This window comes from Gavia stellata, unplaced genomic scaffold (assembly GCF_030936135.1).
Source record: "Gavia stellata isolate bGavSte3 unplaced genomic scaffold, bGavSte3.hap2 HAP2_SCAFFOLD_42, whole genome shotgun sequence".
Taxonomy (NCBI): domain Eukaryota; kingdom Metazoa; phylum Chordata; class Aves; order Gaviiformes; family Gaviidae; genus Gavia; species Gavia stellata.
In genome coordinates, this window is record NW_026776913.1 from 2,076,465 (window position 1) to 2,092,550 (window position 16,086).

At 51.9% G+C, this 16,086-nt stretch overlaps 1 protein-coding gene across 1 annotated transcript; it reads left to right on the forward strand.

Annotated features, from left to right (window-relative positions):
- The first annotated feature begins 14,676 nt into the window (after positions 1-14,676).
- LOC132321389 (olfactory receptor 14C36-like) lies at positions 14,677-15,606 on the forward strand. The gene has a single exon (XM_059834886.1). The coding sequence runs from the start codon at positions 14,683-14,685 to the stop codon at positions 15,604-15,606; it is 924 nt and encodes a 307-aa protein (XP_059690869.1). The 5' UTR covers positions 14,677-14,682.
- Positions 15,607-16,086: the final 480 nt, after the last annotated feature.

The following is a 16,086-nucleotide window of genomic DNA, read 5'->3' on the forward strand; positions in this document are numbered from 1 at the left end:
ATGGGGACCTGTCGAAGGAGGAAAAGAGAGTGAGAAGTTAGGGAAGACTTCTCTGAGCAAAACCTATTCAATTTCTCATAGAACCCCACCAAACTGCCTCCACCTATTCAGGAACACCTTTCACACTTGCCTTTTTTTGAGTTCTGGTTGGTGCTGGCTGAGTGTGTCATGAGGAGTCAGTCCAGCCTTGCACCAACAGGTAGATAGGAACACAGGGTGACCTCAGATTAAATCCATTCATGGTGTCAAATGACTTTTCAGCATTGTCTCTCCCAATTCACTCAACTGCAGAACTGAGCTGTGGGGATTTTGTTTTTCTTATGCTGTTCTAGTTGCCCCACTACACCTGAGGAGGGTTTTTAAGGCAGAAACAGCTGGCATTTCTGCTGCACTACAAGTGAAACGTTGGTCCTGAGAGGTAAAGGGACTGTGCTTTCGTGCGGAGTGAGGACAGTCTGTCAGCCCTTGTCTCATCTGCCCTGTGCTGGCACCTCTTTCAGCTGGAGGACAATCACACCCAGATGTTCCCCCAAAAAAACTGGGCACTGCTGAGAGCAGAGGAACCCAGTTTCCAAGTGCGGATCTCCAAACCCCTCAGCCCGTCTCATTGTACCTGAGGAGAATCTCAGCTCTGGCCTCCCAGCCAAGGACACAGAGGCACTCATTGCAGCTGCCCACATACAGTCCTCCAGCAGCATTTCCATGCCCTTAGCATCGAGATGTCTTCTCTGCTGGAGTCTTGGGAAACAGAGAGATGCCATGGGAGAGCTGTGCTCTTCTGGAGGGCAGCCTGCAGCCCAGCAGGACCTCCCAGGGAAAGAGCCAAGAGCAGAAAGATGACATGTCCTGACAGGAGAGCAAGATCATTGCCAGCCCCACACAATGCAGTGCCTAGACCCCAAAGTTTGCAGGGGACTTGGATGCTTTTCCTCCATGGATGCATCTGCATGGTAGGACCCACAACATCTGTGTCTGGGCTTCAGCCAAATCCTCACCCCCACACCGGTGAGTGCAATGGAAAAAAACAGGGCAGCGGGGACAAGAGGGGAACATGCCAAAGCACTCCTGCCAAGGGAGGCAGGACAGGGAGACACAGCTGGACACACGACCATTCTGACTCTTTGGTGGTCTGGCTGCTGGGAAGGCAACTCTTGACAAAGTCCCGTGACATTAAGGGTGGGGGGCTCTGCTGGGTGGGAGAGAAGTCTGTGGGGTAGCTCCAGAAAAGTTTTTTGCATCGCAGGGGATGGCAGGGAGGTGCCCGTATCCTGCCTCCCAAGATGTTTCTGGTAAGAGCTCCCTCCCTGCCCATGTCTCTGCTGCCTAGAGCTGTCCCTGCAGGAAGCTGTCTCTTTGTCTCCACGCCTCCTCCCTGTCAGTGCTCACAGACCCCATCCCACCCACCACATGCTCAGCTCTGTTCTGCAGAGAGCTCCTGCGGCAGAGCACTGCCCAGGGGCATCTCTGAGTGTGCAGGGTCTGAGGACCAATTCATACAAACACTGATGAAACTAGAAATGTGATGATGGTGCTTTCTGAAGGCTGAGGCGCCCTAAAGCACTGTGGGGAGCTCCCCGGGCAGGCTGAGTGCTGACCCTGGCAGGCGGCAGAGTCCCTGCCCCAGCACCCAGCCCCGGGGGTGCAGGGACCCTGCTCGGAAGGACAGCACTGGGCACCCCTGGCTGCACACCCACCTTCACACCCTGCAGCCGTCCCTGGCAGAAGGCAGCCCTCATGCCCTGTCCCTCTGATGGTGCAGCAGGGAAGCCCTGCTCTGGGGCACCTCCTCCTCCTCTACACTGGAGAACCTGTGGCAGTTCTTCCTGAAAGGTCTCAGCGTTTGTGGGATGTGCCAGCATTAGGAGATCTTCTTGTGAACTATACCTAAATTTCCCCACACCCAGAGACTTACCGTGTCAAGGGCTGTGAAGATTTCTCCTCCAGTGAGCTCGCCTCTGTCCTCCCACCCCAGACTGCCTTTAACCTCTCTCTGCCTTGATCCTCTCCCCTCGGTGCCTGCAGGCAGCGCCCTCAGCCCTGCTGCGCTCTGCAGAGGAGCTGCTCCTGGGCAGAGCTGTCTCTCGGCAGTGATGCCCGCTTGCCATGAGCTCCCTCCATCCCAGGAGCCCGGCACAGCTCAGCAGCAGAGGACCATCTCAAGGGGTTTTAATGACCCCTCGGGTGGGTTTGGTGCCCAGTCCATGAACCTCAGACAGTGAGAGGGAGTTAAAGAAACCTCTCAAGAAGTCAGTGTCTGATGCAATCTCCACTGTTTCCTGCAGTGTTAATGGGTCCCACGGAGGGACATTGCTGACAAAGCCTCCCCAGGGGCTGCTTAGAGCAGAAAACTCCAGGCAGTGATGACAGGTAGGCAAAGGCAATGTGAAGGAAGAGATTCTGAGTAACCCTGGATGTGTTACCTACAGGCAAAGGGCCAAGTTCTGACCCCCAGCCCCTGGGAAGGGAGATCCGGTCCCTCACACATTGCTCAGGGCTCTTCCTGGGGCGGTGTGATGTGGGGATGGGCAATGCCCAGGGCAGGACTACGGTAGGATACCTCCCAGGCTCCCAGGTGGGGAAGGGGAGGCAATGAGCCCTGAGTGCTGTAAGGACAAGGTGCTTCCTCATGGGTGTCAGTGGCAGAGACAACAGCCACAGCCGAGGAGGGAAAGAGCTGATCTCTCTTGGGGGCTTTTCCGACTTCATCCCTCTCTCGTCTCCACCATTGGCTGTCCTACGGTCTCCCACACCTGCACCTCTTTCTCTGCAGGCTGTAGACATCCACCCTGCTACCCCACCTGGCTCTCACCTGAGCATCTTCCTTTACTGATATCTCTCCATCCTTCCTCGTTGTCCCTTGCAACACAAAGCCTTGGGTTGATCCAGTCTCCTTCTGGGTGACTTCTTACACCACAGCACTGCCCTTCGATTGACATTTCTCTTTCCTCGTGTCCAGTCTGGACCTCTCCAGCTGCACTTTGTTCTATAAGTTCTCTCTCATGCCATTTCCCACTATGAAGAAAAGCACCATCATCTCTGAAACCACCTTTCCAGCAGTCTCAGGCTAATCCTATACTGCTCTGAGCCTCTCTGCCACTGGGTCAGTGCTGCCCAGGTCCCTCAGCCGCCCCACACAGATCATATTCACCCAGTCCCGTACCCCATCTTGGCAGACCTGCACTCGACACTCAGTAGTTCCTCCTGACTTCTCCAAATTGGGGAGCCACCCTCTGGGACACACCCATGTGTGTGGAGCCACACCAGTGCTGAGTCAAGGGGGATGATCACTCAAGTTGTCTGGGTGGCCCACAGTCCTCCTAACACAGCCCCACGTGCAGCTGCCCTTGTTCATAGGGACCATACGCTACTGGTTGTAGGGTACCCCTCGTAGTGCCCAGGCCCTTCTCCTCAGCTGCTCACGTCCCAGCCTGTCCTGATGTATGGGGTTATTCTCCACATATCCTCCACCACTGCAGCTCGGATGCAGAGATGTTGAACCATACAACTGTCACAGAGTTCCTTCTCTTGGGCTTCCCCTCCCTCCACCATCAGGAGCCCCTCATGGCAATCGCTCTCCTGGCTTCACACCTGGTGATCTTAGGGACAAACCTGCCGATCATTCCCTCGTTCTTGCTGAAGGAGACCTCCACAGTCCCACGTACTTTTCCCTCTGTAACCTCTCCTGTTTGGAGGTTTTCATCACCATATCCATCATACCCAAAGCCGTAGGAAACTTGTGCATGGCCAGCAAAGCCATGTCCTGCCCAGGCTGCTTAACTCAGTGCTACTTCTACTCCCTTCTGGGCTGCATCTTCACGTATGTCCAGCCTTCAAGTCACCACATTTCCTGAAACAAGGCAGTGGCCCTTCTCAACACAGTGCCAACTCCTTTGATGAGTCCCTTTGTTTTCAGCCTCAGGAACCAGCTGATGAAAGATGCTCTCAAGGCAGGTTTCAAGAGAAGTGGGATAACCTTCAGAAATTGCTTTTCCACCTCAGAAGAGGTGTCGTAAGTGGATTTTGAAAGGGGAGAGGGGTGGGGAGGGCAAACACATGATTATGATGCATCTGCAGAAATGAGACCTCTCTTTCTTAGCAGTGTAAGATCTCCTTAATCGAATATCACACCAGACTCTCTTCTGCAACACGACATCATAAGACGACCCTACATAGCAATGCCTTTCAAATGACCTACAAGCACTTTACAAACCCTGGTGAATACCACAGTGGCATTTTCTAAGCGTGCAAACCAAGACAGAGAGCAACAAGCAGAGGACTTCATCCCTCCATGGCACACCCAATTCTCAACAAGCTTCACCCTCGTCCGGTTCTCATGCAACTTCGTCTTCCTCCTAAATATGGTTTACCAATTATTTTGGTGGCAGATCTTTGCTGAACCTCTTAGTCTTTAGGAAATGACAGAAAATAGGTGGAACACAATAAGAGAAGAATGACGGCTTTATTTCTCTGCAAAGTAACACTTACATCTTTGTTAACCTCCTGGTCAGAACAAAAACATGCCTGAAATTCAGTCCAGTTTAACTGTTGAGAATGACCTCTCTTCTAATTTGGTCAACAATCTAGAACATTGGTCAGGAATGTAGGTTTGAGTAAGAGTGCACCTGTCTACAGATCACTCATGTTTGGTGAAATAAATGTCCATTCCTTGACACAATGCTCCCTGAGCCAATACTTCAGCTAATCCAGCACATTCAGAGGAATTAGCTTGTTCAGACATAGACTTTTATAACTTTAATGTCTAAAAAGATGAGTTCATTCTCTGGCCTCCTTTGATAGCGGGGAAGGATCAGCACTCTAGAGGGTGATATCATCTCCTCCTACAGTGGTCTTCAGGAGAAATGTACTTAGCATAGACTTGGCAGCTTAGTTTTCCCATAGGTCATTTGCACAAGGGAGGGACTCTTGCTCAGCGGGGCCTTCCTTTGAAGACATGAGGGTTACAATTGTACCTTAAAGTCTCTCCAAAATTAAAGGGAAACCTCTCCTCTTCTCTAATCCCTGCCACAGTGTTGCCATTTTGTGCCAGTGGCTCTTGGCACAGTGGCAGCTATGAAGTGAGACCATGTGTCTTGGTACAGTCCTGTCCTGCCTGTCTTCTCATTCCAGCTCCTCTTTCCTTAGATACCCTCTCTGTGTCCTTGACACTGCTGAACCCAGATACAGGCAGCGTGGTGGTCAGTGCAGTCAGAGCTGTGGGGCATAAGCTAATGGGCACTCACACACGTCAGTGGACAGGCAGAGGTTGGGGCAGAGTGTATGGGGCCAGGCTGCCAAGACATGTCCCTTATGTTCTCAACTCTCTTAATCTCTCGCTGTCTCTTTCTCCATCTTGCTCGTATCTTAGGGATCCATCTCAATCCCTCAGCTCTCTCACAGTTGTCTCTCAGCCATCTACATGGGATGTGATTTACAGCGAGCAGTGAATCTGAGGCACCCTCCCCATGGAAGCACCTTCAGGACCAAGGCACCCCAGTGTAGGTGGGGTGAATGACTGAGTAAAAGGGCTCCTCCATTCCAGGAGCTCTCTGGGCTGTCTAGGTGACTGCCTCGGCCATCTCCAACTCACGGTAAAGATATGAAGTTTGAGACAGGGAATCATCAGGGACTTGTGCCAAATTGGGGAGCCACCCACTGGGACACACCCATGTGTGTGGAGCCTTCCCATTTGGACTCACGCTGGTATCCTACATCTGCATCAGAGCTGCAGTCCTGGGGATCCCAACCACCATGGGGAGGCAGAAGGCCTTCTCCACCTGCTCCTCTCACCTCATCGTGGTGACTGTTTTCTATGGCACCCTCGTCCTTGTCTATATGACACCAGGACAGCCTCCCTGAGGCAGCTCCATAAAGTCCTCTCCTTTTTCTACACCATCCTCACGCCCCTGGTCAATCCACTCCTCTACAGCCTGCGGAACAGGGAGGTCAAGGGGGCTCTTGGAAATGCACTCAGAAAAACTGTGGCCTGCATTGAGAGCTCATACATGTTGTGATCCACCAGGAATAAACAGGTGGTGCATCTCTTTTGATCAAGTGGGGACCACTCGTAAGGGCCTCTTTTGTGTACCAGGTATATCTTTAGAAGTGCAGAATCTTGGGACTGGTTGTGGAATGAGAAGCAGGAGAAGGGAATTTGTGTCTTAAAGAAATATAGGTCTGGTCTTGAAGAGTGTAAAAAACTTGCCTGGCTTTCTTCCTTCTTTAAAGTAAAGCCAGTTGTGATCCTGCAAGTGGGAGCTGTTGAAATGCCACACCTGCCCAGGAGTGGGAGGAAACTGACTCTAAGCATGCTGTTTTCTCTTCTGTCACCCAGCCAGGCTGAGGCGTGGCATTCCTGCATGTCTGGGATTCCTCAGGGCATCTCCCTATTGGCAGGGAGAAGTGGGCAGCTGGATCAAGCCCTTCCACTGGACATGTCTAAATCCAACTAGGTGAATATCATCCCTCTTGTTCTCTGGGCTTCCTAGCAGAGGACAACTGTGAAAGCTACTCTGATAGAGTCAGGTCCTCTGAAAAAAAAAAAAAGTAGATCCTTGCGCAGAGGAAAGATGCACAAGTTGGGTCTCAGTTTCCCCATCTTTTAACACAGAAATCATTACTTCCCCCTTCTTTCCTTCTCATATTCTGACTCCCATCCAACAATGTAATTACTTATTTGTGTCCCACTGTCTGACTTAGATACTGCAAACCGAGTCCTCCTGTTTTCTTCTTTCTTGCAAAAGAGAGCAAGGTCAGCTCATGGGGCATGACTGAGCACACACACCCCCAGCAGCAGGCTCTCCCCATTTCCTAGGCTGAGGCAAGCGCACAAGGTGGGAATGTCTCCATCATCTCTGATTTGCGCAAGGGCCTTCAGCCCTGACATACTCCCACAACACACTTGTTCCTCCTCCACCCACAGACAGAAATTCCTTCCCACTTCCAGGCTCAGGTCTTGGTTGCAAGAATTTGCTGCACTTCAGAAGAGGCCTTGAGCTTCTTGGCTCTTCTTGCTGCTTAAGGCAATCTTCTGGGCTCCCTCCAGATTTCATGGGGGGACTTCTTGTCTCTAACAAGGACTTTATGACAAGTTTCTATGAAATGTTTGTTTTTCTGTCATTCCTGTGTGTGGGGAGATTAGACACAGAGAAGGAGGATATACACCAAAAGGGATGCGAGTGAAGTGCCAGTAAGAACCAGGTGAGCTCCCCCCATGCCTGTGGCTTCCTGGCAAGGAGTCTGTCCTGAGAAGGGCATCCAGCCTCTGCCACTCTGGAGTGGGGAATGAGCAGCGCTCGTGCCTCCTGGGGGACACAAAAGATGACTTTTCAAGGGCACCTTTCCTCTGAACTGCTGTAGATTTGTCCTTGAGGATGAGGTATAATGGCCAGCACTGCAAATACTGATTTAACTGGCATTGCCCAGAGTGGTCATCAGAGATGCAAATTGCTATGCTGCAGATAATTATATTAAGGCAGATTAATGTTGCGGGTTTGGTTTTGTTTTGTTTCTTCTTTTTTGATACTGATACTCTTAGGGAAATCACACAAGCACCTGAAGGATTATTGAAGGTTTTCTGAGAGAAGCCCCAGCAGATTAGCATCTCAAGCAATGGGGTGCCAGGGGACAAGGGAAGGATGGTTTGGGCACTGCCCTGGGATTTGGGAAACGGAAATGAGTTCTCCTCCCCTTGACACCCTGCCCTTTTCAGTGAGGGCTGTGAAAAACTCTGCCAACTAGGTCGGAATGCACAGCCGTGTCAAGGAACTTCTGTCTAACTGCAGCAATGTGGTCCTGACAGCTCAGGAGTTGAGCTTCCATTTGAGTCCAAACCGCGACAATTCACACTGCCTCCGTCTTCACTATGACACTGGGTGTTGTGTGACACAACTGTCCCGGATCTCCAGGCAGGATGGGCAAAAGTTTGATAGCTGAACCAGAACTTTTCCTCTTCCTGGAAATGTCAATGCCACAGGCTCGAGCCAAGAGGCCCAAGAAAGAAAACTTCCCAGAGGGTCAATTCATGAAAACGTCCCCCAGGCTGTGGGACTTGCTCTTGACTGACAGAGAATTTGTGAGTGTGGACAAATTTGTGAGTCTTCACCTATTTTTCCCTCTCTCTTTGTAACTTGGCTCTCAGCATTTCTGTATTGAATCTGCTTTGCCACTTTGAAAATGTGTCTTTGAAAAACTAGCTCGGGATATTTTTATTACCTTTTTTTTAACCCAAATGAATATGCAGCATTGAAGTGGGTTTCCATATATGGAGCAGTTTTGCACAATGTCTGCTCCAAGAGGAGAAATATCTCAGCCTGCATCTGGAAATGAATGAAGCTGTGGGTGGTAAATGTGCTTCTTCAGACGATATGTGGTATGCATGCAAGAGAAAATGTTGTGAAGGTGAATGGGCATGAAAGAAATGGAAAACTGCCCATCCAATGGAGCTCTGCAAGAGGAGGATGGAGCTGTACATAACATGGCATGATCCAAGTGGGATCAGCATGGAGAGAAGACATTTGTAGGGAAGGTGTTGCAATGGAGTACCTTGACGTCACCCAGCTGAAAAAGAGAGATTGGAGAGTGCGCTGAAGTGATGGGCAGAAGCATCCTGGGCTAAAAGACCTTGGCTAAGAAAAGGTTGGAGGGATTTGGGTTGCAGAGATTTGAGGTAGTCCTTCCAAGATCTAAGCAGGCTGACCTTTGGAGACAAGTGAAAATAAGGAAGCTCTCAAGGATGTTTTGCCATTTGTTGTACTCTTTGCTCTCTCTTATCATTTAAAGATACAGTATTGCCCTTAAGTAATCCATGCTCCATATCTTTTTTCTCTGCTTTTTTGAGGAGGGGGAGGTGGAAGAGAAGAATAGTTTCTTTTTTAACCAAAGGCAGCCAAAGGGCAGATCCCAGGTTAGCGAAAAGGTACAAAGGAAGGCAGAATTTTGATGTGGTGTACACTGGCACAAGAGGATTACCTGCATTTCCATTCTCTGAAGTCCTAACTGGGCGACTGAAACCGTGGAAGCTCACAGCTCCCTTCATCTGCCCTGCATTTCAGCATGTAAAATTAAGCTAACTGAGTCATAAAGTTGGTTTTGATTCTCTTCACAGCCTAAAGCACAGCATGGGGCAGGAGACAGGCAGGACACCTAAAGAGGACTCACACTCCTCTGCACAAATGCTTAGGTGCTTGCGGGAACCTCAGGAGGCATGGCATACCGATTCCAGGGTTCAACGACCTGGTCAAATGCCTTGTCTCCTTCTCTGTAATGGTGGCATCGATGCGTGGCACTCATGTGCGGACTCTGTACAAGGATCATAGAATCATTGATTCATAGAATGGTTTAGGTTGGAAAAGACCTTTAAGACCATCAAGTCCAACCATAAACTTAACCCTGCTAAGCCCACCACTAAACCATGTCCCTAAGCGCCTCATCCACACATCTTTTAAAAACCTCCAGCTATCGTGACTCAACCACGTCCCATGGCAGCCTGTTCCACTGTCTGACAACCTTTTCAGTGAAGAAATTTTTCCTAATATTCAGTCCAAACTTCCCCTGGCACAACTTGTGGCTGTTTCCTCTTCTCCTATCACTTGTCACTTGGGAGAAGAGACCAGCACCCACCTCTCTACAGGGGGACAATCACTTCCCTAGTCCTGCCGGCCACACTGTTTCTGATACAAGCCAGGATGCTGTTGGCCATCAGAGCAATGTTGGCCAACATATGAAAGTTTCTTTTCCATAGGTATTCAGAGAGATCCTTCTTGTGCTCGGAAGAGGCTGTCCTGCAAGGCCTATCACATTTCCTGAGCTCCTTCCCCCTTCAGAGCTGCTTCCCACGGCACCACCTGTATCAGTCTCCCCATACATCAAAGTCTTCTTCTCTGGAGTCCACCAGCCTGTGCTCTGCTGCTGGCCTTCCTTTGACACCTGGCACCCCACTATTTCCTTGTTTGCCAGTACTGGCTCCAGGTGAGCATCCCCCTTACTGTCCCACCTGGCAGCTCTGTTAGGAACTTGTCCCAGGAGCCTCCAGGCTGCCGGCATCCTGTCGCTTTGCCTGGCCAGGGAATGCCAGGGCACTTACAGTCCCCCACAGGAACCTGCTCCTTAACCTGGAGACTTCCTCGGCTTGCTGAGAGAGGACTTTTGCTGTTTCCTCTTCCTGACCAGGTAGGATATGACTGCCAAGACCATGTCACCCTTACTGACTTCTCTTCTCATCCTCACTCAGAGAAGCTGGCCCAGCCTGTGGCCCATCTCATAGAGGAGCTCCATATATCCTAGCTGCTCCTTCACACAGCGTGCTTCCCCCCAATACTTGTCCTCCCTGTCACCTTCTCCATCAGAGCCTGTATCCCTCCACTGCAGCACCCCAGCTCAGCAAGCTGTGCCACCACTTCTCATTTAATCCCAAACCATCACAGTAGAGTGACAAGTCCTGGGGCTTCAGCTCCTCCTGCCTGTGCTCCAGCTCCCCCTGGCCATGCACCTTTGGGCTGCAGCACCTCAGCCATGGCACTGGGTGGAGCGCAGACTTCTCAGAGGGAAACCTGATCACTGATCCTGACCATAAGACCATTGTGAATCGAGCAGTTAGTACTGTGCTGCGCTGTGCTGCGTGTATAGCGTGGCCTCCGCACCTGTACTGTGCTGCAGAGATCCCTTGGGCACAGGACAACCTCGGCAGCTCCTTGTCACAGTGCAGCCTGCGGGCAGCTCCCACTCGGTACCGGCCATCATGGCACCTGCATGGCCTTGTCTCTGTCTGACAATGCAGCAGGAAGGTCTCATGAGAACATCATTTCTGACTGACTGTGGGGAAGAGGAATAGAGTAGTTTCCTCGTAATGGAATACGGTAAGAGTTTGAAGGACCAAAACGGGAGACTGTCTTCTCTGGATGGGGTCTGCATGGCGTGCTGCACATGCTGGGAGTCCCATCTGATGCTACACCACCTAGGCATCCCACCACCTAACTGGGTAAAAGATTACCTATACTATTCTCTCATTATAATCCTTGACCTTACTGCATTTTAAGTACCTTCCTTACTGGGATCATAATGGATCTACTGGTGAAGAGCTCTCCAGCACACTCCAATGGACTGGTAGGTGTGCAGTTTGCTCAGGTAACCCCCGGCTTCATCCCCATTCACAGCTGGTTGTTCTCCTCCAGAGCCCTGCCTCAAAGCACAAAGGCCTGGGAGACCTTGCTGGTGGAAACTGAGGCAAAGGGGACACAGAGCATCTCAGATCTATCTACACTACTCTTACTAAACTTAGCAGTGGTTCCACAGTCTCTCTGTCTCTTCCTTAACTCTTCCTGAAGCAGCAACAGGTCATCTTAGTGCCCTTGAATTCCCTTTTGAGTGTCAATTGAGTTTTGATATGGACCATTGCTGTGCTTGGAGGATGCGGTCCATGAAGACAAGATGTGTGCAGGCACACTGAGAAAAGGATTGTTCTATTCACGGACTGTATCATCAAGGGAGTGAATAAAGATCCCTGTGTGATGTGCTTTGTGTTCACGCAATGCCTGCAGCTGTTGGGCAGAGAAGGGACAGACTTTGCCTCTCTGATGATATCTGATGACTGATGCCTCTGAGTGATGGCAACAGTCAATGGCACACAGGCACCAAATCGCATTCTCTGCGATGCCACCTGGGGTGTATTGTCACGCACCCACCCTGAATGGGAATTGCTTTCCTGTTGGTCCTGTGATTTTCTTGCCAGCCCTGGCATCTCATGTAGCTCTGTGGGCCTGGATTTGAACATTACATTGAGCAGCTGCCTTGAATTCTGTACCACAATGTGGGGATGAACACGAGACAGCTGCCAATACAGTCAGTGAAGATCTAGTAAACCCAACACCTGGAGGAGAGGAAGAAAGAGATGGAGCTCTCCCTATGGCATACGACTCCATTCCATCCTATGAATAGCTCTATAGGCTGACCTGAACATAACAAGTAGGGACAGGTTCAGTTGCCCTTAATTTGGGCAGCAGCTGTCCTTTCAGTTGGCCAAAGGAAATTCCCAAGAGCCTCCAAGAAGATGCCCCAGATGTTGGCCTGTCTCTACATCAGCCTGCACGTATCTTCAATCTGTCTCTATTACCGGCACATATCTTTGACCACCTCTGGCACCTCAGATGTCACCAGACAACTGCATCTGAACAGCTCACTCCTGGCCTCCAGCTCCATTAATTACCATGGGAGCTGAGAGCAGGAGCTCACATGCAGGTGCCTATTGTGTGTCCACCTGAAGGGGGGCAGGAGGAATCCCACCTGCTGTGGGTCTGTGGTGTGCATGGGAGGGAGCTGAGTGCCCTTCCAGCCCCAGCACTCCAAACCCAGGATGAGATGCCTTGTCGGGCTCAGCTGCATCCCTTCCCTCAGCAGGGGTAAAGGAGATCCCTGCCTGTCCCTGTCTGGCTGTCCTGTCTAAAGATGGGCCAAGAAAAGTTGATACTTGGGCGTGAGTCTGTCTCTCAGCAGGGAAATGACAGTGCTGGAAAGAAGTGTCTCTCCCCAGCTGCGGGAGGGAACCTCAGTGATTGCTCCAGCCTGTTTCACAGCAGGTTCCCCTGGAGCCCCAGGGACCCCTGGGGGGAGCCCCGAGGGGCAGAGAAAGTGCCGCCGTGGGCTGCTCCTCTGCTGCTGAGCTGGGCCGGGCTCCTGGGATGGAGGGAGCTCATGGCAAGCGGGCAGCGCTGAGGAGAGACAGCTCTGCCCAGGAGCAGCTCCTCTGCAGAGCGCAGCAGGGCTGAGGGCACTGCCTGCAGGCACCGAGGGGAGAGGATCAAGGCAGAGAGAGGTTAAAGGCAGTCTGGGGTGGGAGGACAGAGGCGAGCTCACTGGAGGAGAAATCTTCACAGCCCTTGACACGGTAAGTCTCTGGGTGTGGGGCGATTTAGGTATAGTTCACTGGAAGATCTCCTAATGCTGGCACATCCCACAAACGCTGAGACCTTCAGGAATATCTTCCTCAGGTTCTCCAGTGTAGAGGAGGAGGAGGTGCCCCAGAGCAGGGCTTCCCTGCTGCACCATCAGAGGGACAGGGCATGAGGGCTGCCTTCTGCCAGGGACGGCTGCAGGGTGTGAAGGTGGGTGTGCAGCCAGGGGTGCCCAGGGCTGTCCTTCCGAGCAGGGTCCCTGCACCCCCGGGGCTGGGTGCTGGGGCAGGGACTCTGCCGCCTGCCAGGGTCAGCACTCAGCCTGCCCGGGGAGCTCCCCACGGCGCTGTGGGGAGAAGCTGGGGGTGGAAGGAGAGACCAGTGCAATGGCAGGGTGCTTCTGCTGTTGAGAGGGTGCTGTGTGGGTCAGGGCTGCCCTCAGCTCCACATCACTGCAGGATCTTCCCAGGAGACTTTTCAGGAAGCACAGCAAGGCAGGGGCTGCCTGAAAGGGAAGGATCCTGGTCTTTCACTCTTCTCCTCTGGGTTGTCTGGGTGGGCAATGGCACATAGAAATTAATCTCTCATTTCAGGAGGAGGCACTGAAATTCCAAGTCTGTTCCTCTTAGAGGTGAATAAAGCGGGGAGTATTGGAAATCACCATGCCGTGGTCACAGACAGCATCAGTGTCACTTTTCCAGCCTCGCCAGGGTTGGTCTGATGTTCCCCTCAGAGCCTGCACACCCAGAGATGCCCCTGGGCAGTGTCCTGCTGCAGGGAGGGCTCTGCAGGGCAGAGCTGAGCAGGCAGCGGGTGGGATGGGCTCTGTGAGCACTGCCAGGGAGGAGACACAGGGGACAGAGAACCAGCTCCTGGCAGGGACAGCTGCAGGCAGCAGAGACAGGGACGGGGTTGGGAGGACACTGCAAACGAGCACAGGGGGAGGGTGCGCTCAGGCAGCTCTCTTTCTCTGTTTCCCTGCAGATGTCTGCTGGGCACTGTCTGCGGGGCAATGAGCTGACTCTCTCTGTAGAACCTCCCATGTGAGGGACCCCCGAGTCTCTGCTTTGCCTGTCCTGCAGGGCTTGCAAGCTGCCCCCCAGAAAGGCGCAGCTCTGCTGTGGGATCCTCGGGAGTGCGGAGCCTTTCCTTGGGGGTCGGCACTCTCCTGACAGAGGCAGTTGCTTCTCTCTGGGAGGGGTTGTGTCCTGCCCTCTCCATCACACCTCCACCTCTGGGCTGGTCTGGAGAAGAGTTTGCAGAGCTGTCCTTTGAAACAGGACTCCTCTGGTCTCATCAGAGTCCAGGTTTAGGGTTTTTTTTAAAAGATTAATTTGTGTGTGAAGTCATCTTCAAGGTGGCAAAATGAAAACACAGGGCAGATGGGAAAAGGGCTGATGGACACTGCAGCTCTGTGAAAAAACATAGACAAAATTGTAAGAAAGTCATGTTAAGCCTCTCTGCCACAGCCCACGTTCTCCCATGAGTCATGAGTGCAGATATTGAACTTTTCCATGAAAGATGGATTACATCTGACATCCCCTGTGAACATCAGAGTTGTCACAAACCAGCTCCCATGTACCCACTGCAGCAGAGCAAAGCTGACTCCTCAGCAGCAGAAGGGCAGAGCTCCTGCTGCTCACAGCACACTCAGCCAGCACAAACTGGAGAAAGGAAATGCATTCCAACTGCGGGGGGATTTCTATGAAAAATTGACTGGATTTTCTTCGAGAAATCTGTCCTAAATTTTTCCTGTCTTTTCCTTCTTTGGACAGAACTTAAGACCAGGAAACAGCCAATGTCCAACAGCAGCTCCATCACCCAGTTCCTCCTCCTGGCATTCGCAGACACGCAGGAGCTGCAGCTCTTGCACTTCTGCCTCTTCCTGGGCATCTACCTGGCTGCCCTCCTGGGCAATGGCCTCATCATCACCGCCATAGCCTGCGACCACCACCTCCACAGCCCCATGTACTTCTTCCTACTCAACCTCTCCCTCCTCGACCTGGGCTCCATCTTCACCACTCTCCCCAAAGCCATGGCCAATTCCCTCTGGCACACCAGGGCCATTTCCTATGCAGCATGTGCTGCCCAAGTATTCCTACTTGTATTTTTTATGTCAGCAGATTTTTATTTTCTCACCATCATGGCCTATGACCGCTACATTGCCATCTGCAAACCCCTGCACTACGGGACCCTCCTGGGCAGCAGAGCTTGTGTGAAAATGGCAGCAGCTGCCTGGGGCAGTGTTTTTTTCTATGCTGTGCTGCACACGGCCAATACATTTTCACTACCGCTCTGCCAAGGCAATGCCTTGGACCAGTTCTTCTGTGAAATCCCACAGATCCTCAAGCTCTCCTGCTCAGACGCCTACCTCAGGGAAGTTGGGCTTCTTGTGGTTAGTGCTTGCTTTGCTTTTGGGTGTTTTGTTTTCATCGTTCTGTCCTATGTGCAGATCTTGAGGGCTGTGCTGAGGATCCCCTCAGAGCAGGGACGGCACAAAGCCTTTTCCACGTGCCTCCCTCATCTGGCCGTGGTCTCCCTGTTTATCAGCACTGGAGTGTTTGCCTACCTGAAGCCCCCCTCCATCTCTTCCCCATCCCTGGACCTAGTGGTGTCATTTCTGTACTCGGTGGTGCCTCCAGCAGTGAACCCCCTCATCTACAGCATGAGGAACCAGGAGCTCAAGGATGCCCTAAGGAAACTGATGACTTGTTGCTTTTAAGAAGCAGCAATGATCTGCCCATGTTCTACTGCATATCCCTTGTCTCGTAACTCATTACATGCCCAGACTCTCTTTGGTAGGTTTTTTTCTTTGGTTTCTTTGGGTTTTAGCTTTTCTTGGTTGTATTAATGCTGTCCACAAAAAGGAAGTCATTCTTTATCCTATTTCTATTTCAGTATCTGCCTGTCCTGTGTGACCCAGAGACTTTGTGTAAATTGGGAGCTGTGTCTTTAAACAAAATAAAGGACCCTGCTCCGGGTGGTTTGTCTGAGATCCTTTCTCTGAGATCTTCTCTGGAGCCGTGGGGCAGTGTCTGAGTGCTGAAGGTGAAGGGGGCAGTAGGCACCCGGAGCTGGGTCTGCCTCCCAGCATGACCAGCATGACCCTGCGGACTCACCCCATGGCCCTGGGCTCCACAGCCTGGGGAGGGGGTGCAGGAGTGGCTGGCCAGGCCAGCCTAGATGTGCTCGCTAGGGAAAA